The sequence below is a fragment of the Dromaius novaehollandiae genome, unplaced genomic scaffold (assembly GCF_036370855.1).
Source record: "Dromaius novaehollandiae isolate bDroNov1 unplaced genomic scaffold, bDroNov1.hap1 HAP1_SCAFFOLD_45, whole genome shotgun sequence".
Taxonomy (NCBI): Eukaryota; Metazoa; Chordata; class Aves; order Casuariiformes; family Dromaiidae; genus Dromaius; species Dromaius novaehollandiae.
In genome coordinates, this window is record NW_026991505.1 from 924395 (window position 1) to 928590 (window position 4196).

At 45.9% G+C, this 4196-nt stretch overlaps 1 protein-coding gene across 1 annotated transcript; it reads right to left on the reverse strand.

Annotated features, from left to right (window-relative positions):
- Positions 1 to 1898: 1898 nt before the first annotated feature.
- LOC135327035 (olfactory receptor 12D1-like) lies at positions 1899 to 2867 on the reverse strand. Its single transcript, XM_064504655.1, has one exon. It carries the CDS (start codon positions 2865 to 2867, stop codon positions 1899 to 1901), a length of 969 nt encoding a protein of 322 aa, XP_064360725.1.
- Positions 2868 to 4196: the final 1329 nt, after the last annotated feature.

Genomic DNA, 4196 nt, shown 5'->3' on the forward strand with positions numbered 1-4196 from the left:
AGTTACTGTGCAGCTCTGGGCACAGTGTAATCTGCTTCTCCATAAAATGCATTCTTAGGAAAAACAGGCACTGGCTAAGGTTGAACAATAAGAAAAGAGTAGCAACTGGGAGAGAACTGGAAGCTGCTTCTTGTTGACCTTGCCCCACCCCTTGCAATCGACTTCCTAAGAAAACATGGGATCTCATTTTGCTCCTGTTGTAGATGACTGCATTAATCAATGCAGACACCGCACAGTAAAAAAGAAACAAACAAACAAAGAGCTACTATGAAGTTAGTGGCTAGGTATAGGTAGAGGTATATATAGGTAGAGGTGCATATAGTAGTGTAAACAAGGAAGGAGGCAGCAGCAAGGCACAAAAATATAAATCACACCACCCTCCTAGAGAAAGTAGTCTTAGACCCACAGTGACGAGCTTAACATAGAGCATTATTATGCATATAAAAGAGTCCATGTCTAAAAACAAACCCAAGAAGCCTGTTTTCACAGAAGGATGAACTGGAGCAAGACAGTAAGGGGATTGCACAGGTGATCTGGCTCAAGTCATTGCCTCTGCTGAAGGATACAGCATGCATGCAGAAAGGTGGGTTGCAAGGGAGCACTCACATTGTCTTTGGCCAGTTAGAAACAGATATTAACTCTTAAAGACCTAAAAACACTTACAAGATCTCAGACTCAAAGAGTGGTCCTACTTTGAACAGGAGGTCAGGACCCTTGCGACACTCTCTCTGACAGTATCGGGTCTGGAGCATTGTTTAGGAGAGGAAGAATCTCTTTTGACACCTTCAAGCACATGGCATGAAAATTTTGCATTGAGGGATTACTTGAGGCCCTAATAGAAATATTTACTATCATCATCATCATCATCATCATCATTCTATAACACTGTTAAAAATGATAATAACAACAATACTAGAAGCAGCCTTTTTAAGGCTTATGGTAGGAGTCTCAACATGGAATGTGTTGAGCAAGTAGATATTGTGTGAAACACACCTGGCATGTTGGTGAAGTTTATGAATATGTGGAAAAAAACCTGTAGGACAGGTAAGAATCAAAAGACCTCTCCAGCTGTTACTCTTAATCCCCATCACCCAAGCTCACCTTACCTTTAAGCCCTAAGGATCAGTTCTGGAAGCTTTCTTCAAATGGAATCCACCATTCCCACTCATTTTGAGATTAAGGGTGAGATTCAATCTGAGATTAGGACACCTACGTTTGGGGTTCCAAATGTACCTTCCTCCCTGTGAGACAAGTGCCTGAAGAGCAGTTTTAACCACTGTGAATCTAGGCAAAGGAGGTGGAATTCAGTTGCCCAAACATAGGTGTCTAGCACCATCTCAGATGCCCTAAGATAGCTGACAGCCATACAGGGCTGGTAGATCTGGCGCAGGACCTGTGCCTTTCTGGAGCAGCTGAGAGACACCAGCTGAGATACACAGAGTATTTCAAGTGGCATGACATACATGTCTGCACATGGCCAAATGAACCCTACAAAACCAACTGAATCCCTCCTTGTCTATCGGCTTTAGGCTAAGATGAATCATGTCCTGACTTCTCTTGACAGCTCTGACTTGGGGTGGGATTCAGCTACCAAAAGAAAGAAAGAAAGAAAGAAGATCAAGTGACGTTTGAGGGTAAATCACTCTAAAAAAGGTGTTTTTATTGAAGTATCACTCTCTGGAGCTGCTTCTCTTCTCCACTTGGAGGAATGGGAGTGGCTGTTCCACCAACATATATTCATCTTTATGCACTGATATTGCCCAAGACAGGAGACACAGGGCCATATGCAGTAGGTAGGATTTTTCTGAAGGGACCCAGGCTGTTGGCAGTGAAAAGCAGATTTCTGCACAAGACATTCTTGAGCCAAAAGCTCCTCTGATTGCATTGTCCGTTGCCTACTACCCCACACAAGCTGCAAGGCAGAACATTTTCTGCACTAGTAACTGTCTGGAGAAAAGTCTTCTCTTTAGGGCACGTTTCACCTCTGCATTCCTCAGGGTGTAGATCAAAGGATTGAGGATGGAGGTGACAACAGTATACATAAGGGTGGCTATCATGTCCCGCCTGGGTGAACTCCCTGAGGAAGGTGGCACATAGTTAAAAATAACAGGGACATAGAATAAGGCCACTGCTGTGAGATGGGAGATGCAAGTGGAGAAGGATTTCCTCCTCCCCTGCCTCGACTGGACTTTCAGTCGGAGGAAGGAAAAGATGTACAGGTAAGAAAAGAGTGTGAAGACAGAGGGGCCTATCGCTATATTCCCTGTGACAATGCTGAGCAGGTGCAGGTTGAGCTGGTTGCTATTGCAGGCTAGCCTCACCAGGGGCTTGATGTCACAGAAGAAGTGGTGGATGTGGCTGGGGCCACAGAAATGGAGCCGGGAGGTCATGACTGTGTGCATCAGAGCATGAAGGAAGCCAGTAGCCCAAGCGGCTGCAGCCAGCAGCAGGCAGGCCCGTGGGCTCATGATCAGGCTGTAGCGCAGCGGGTGGCAGATGGCCACAAAGCGGTCATAGGCCATGACAGCCAGCAGCAAAGCTTCGCTGCTGCCCAGGAAGTGGAAGAAGTGGAGCTGGCTTAGGCAGCCAGTGTAAGAAATACCCTGGTGCCCCCAGAGGAACCCAGCCAGCATCTTGGGGATGGTAACGGTGGAGTAGAAAATATCCAGGCAGGAGAGGTTGCAGAGGAAATAGTACATGGGGATGCGTAGCCGAGGTTCACATATCACCACAGTCACAATTGCCACATTCCCCAGCAGGCTGGACAGGTAGAGCAGGGAGAAGAGCATGAACAGGAACTGCTGCAGCCCTTGAGGGCTGGACAGGCCAAGCAGGATGAACTTGCTCACCTCTGTCTGGTTATCCATCCCTGCAGGGAAAGAGAGAAGAACTCAGCAGTAGCTTGCTATCCTTCTGTCCTGAGCTGCTATTTCCATTCCCCAGAGTCCTCTTCCATAAGGTGCAGCAGCAGCTGATGCTGCCTCATGAATGGAAGAGATCAGACACTGAGTCCGGAAAGGGACACAAAAGAATCCCTTGATTTTCCACCCCAGCTGTTTCAACAAACACTAGAAACTGTTGTAACCTAGATGGCCAGTACTGATGCTGGAGCTGCCACCTGTGTACCAGCTCACTGAAAGGAATGGTGTGTTTGAGGACAGCGAGCAAAGAAAATGGGAGGGAGGGAGGAAGGAAGGGAGGGAGGGAGAGAAAGAGGGAGGCAAGAGAAGTTGGTTACCTAGTTTTTAAGTGAAGAACATTCTGAAATCCTGTTTGTTTTCCTTTTTTTTAATTCAAAAAAGGGTTTTCTAATAAGTTTTCTTCATTCCAAATCCTAGCTGAATATACGGTATCTTTCCAAAGCTGAAGTGTTATAGTAGTATAGTTGGTCACATACAGTACACCACTTTCAAAAAGGACTAATTCGGACTGTTCAGTGGTGTCAGGAAACCTTTATATAGTCCTCCCTGTCACGGAAACAATCACATTTCTTTCCAACAAAGGAAAATTTCCATTTCCCTGATAACTCCTCTTGGGATCAAGCCTCTGAACCTTATGGGACTTCAGTGCAGAAAACATCAAGGCATAGCGTTTCTGGCACACAGAAAACTAATGATTGTGGGGAGTTGAACTGATTACTGATTATTTGTACAGCCAGCTCTCACAAGCAGGAGGAAGCTGTAGAATCAAAAGCCATTTCTGGAAATATGCAAGGTTATAGCACATCATTCTCAGGAAGACTAACAGTTTTAATGGGGAATTTGCCAAGGAGTTTGACACATGGTTTTGTAATTCCCAAGGATAATACATGGAATAAGTATCATGGCTTCCTTTGACCTGCTACAACTGCACAGCTGGACTCTGCCTCTGGCTTAATATCTTTTGCTCCCTTTATAGTCCATGAAGATCTTAAAATGCTTCTTCTTTTCTTTTCACTTCTAAAGATGGAGATAACAAACTGTGGTGATTTTTTTTAAGGCCTCATATACCTGTTTCACTGTCCCCTCTGCAAGCTGTGTTTGCCATGAGCAATGGCATCTGAAACCTCCATAGAAGTGCCCAGGTGCCTGATTGAGAGCACACAGAGGCAGGGGCTGGTGGGGCAGCAGAAGACCCTGCAGGTGCTGTCATAGTTTGCACAGCCCGTGGTGGTGGTGGTGGCCATCACAGGGCTGTACTGCGCTGGCAAGTCCCAC

Excerpts from the sequence above, each read along its gene's own strand:
- LOC135327035 (XM_064504655.1), bottom strand. The coding sequence starts at position 2,867 with ATGGATAACCAGACAGAGGTGAGCAAGTTCATCCTGCTTGGCCTGTCC.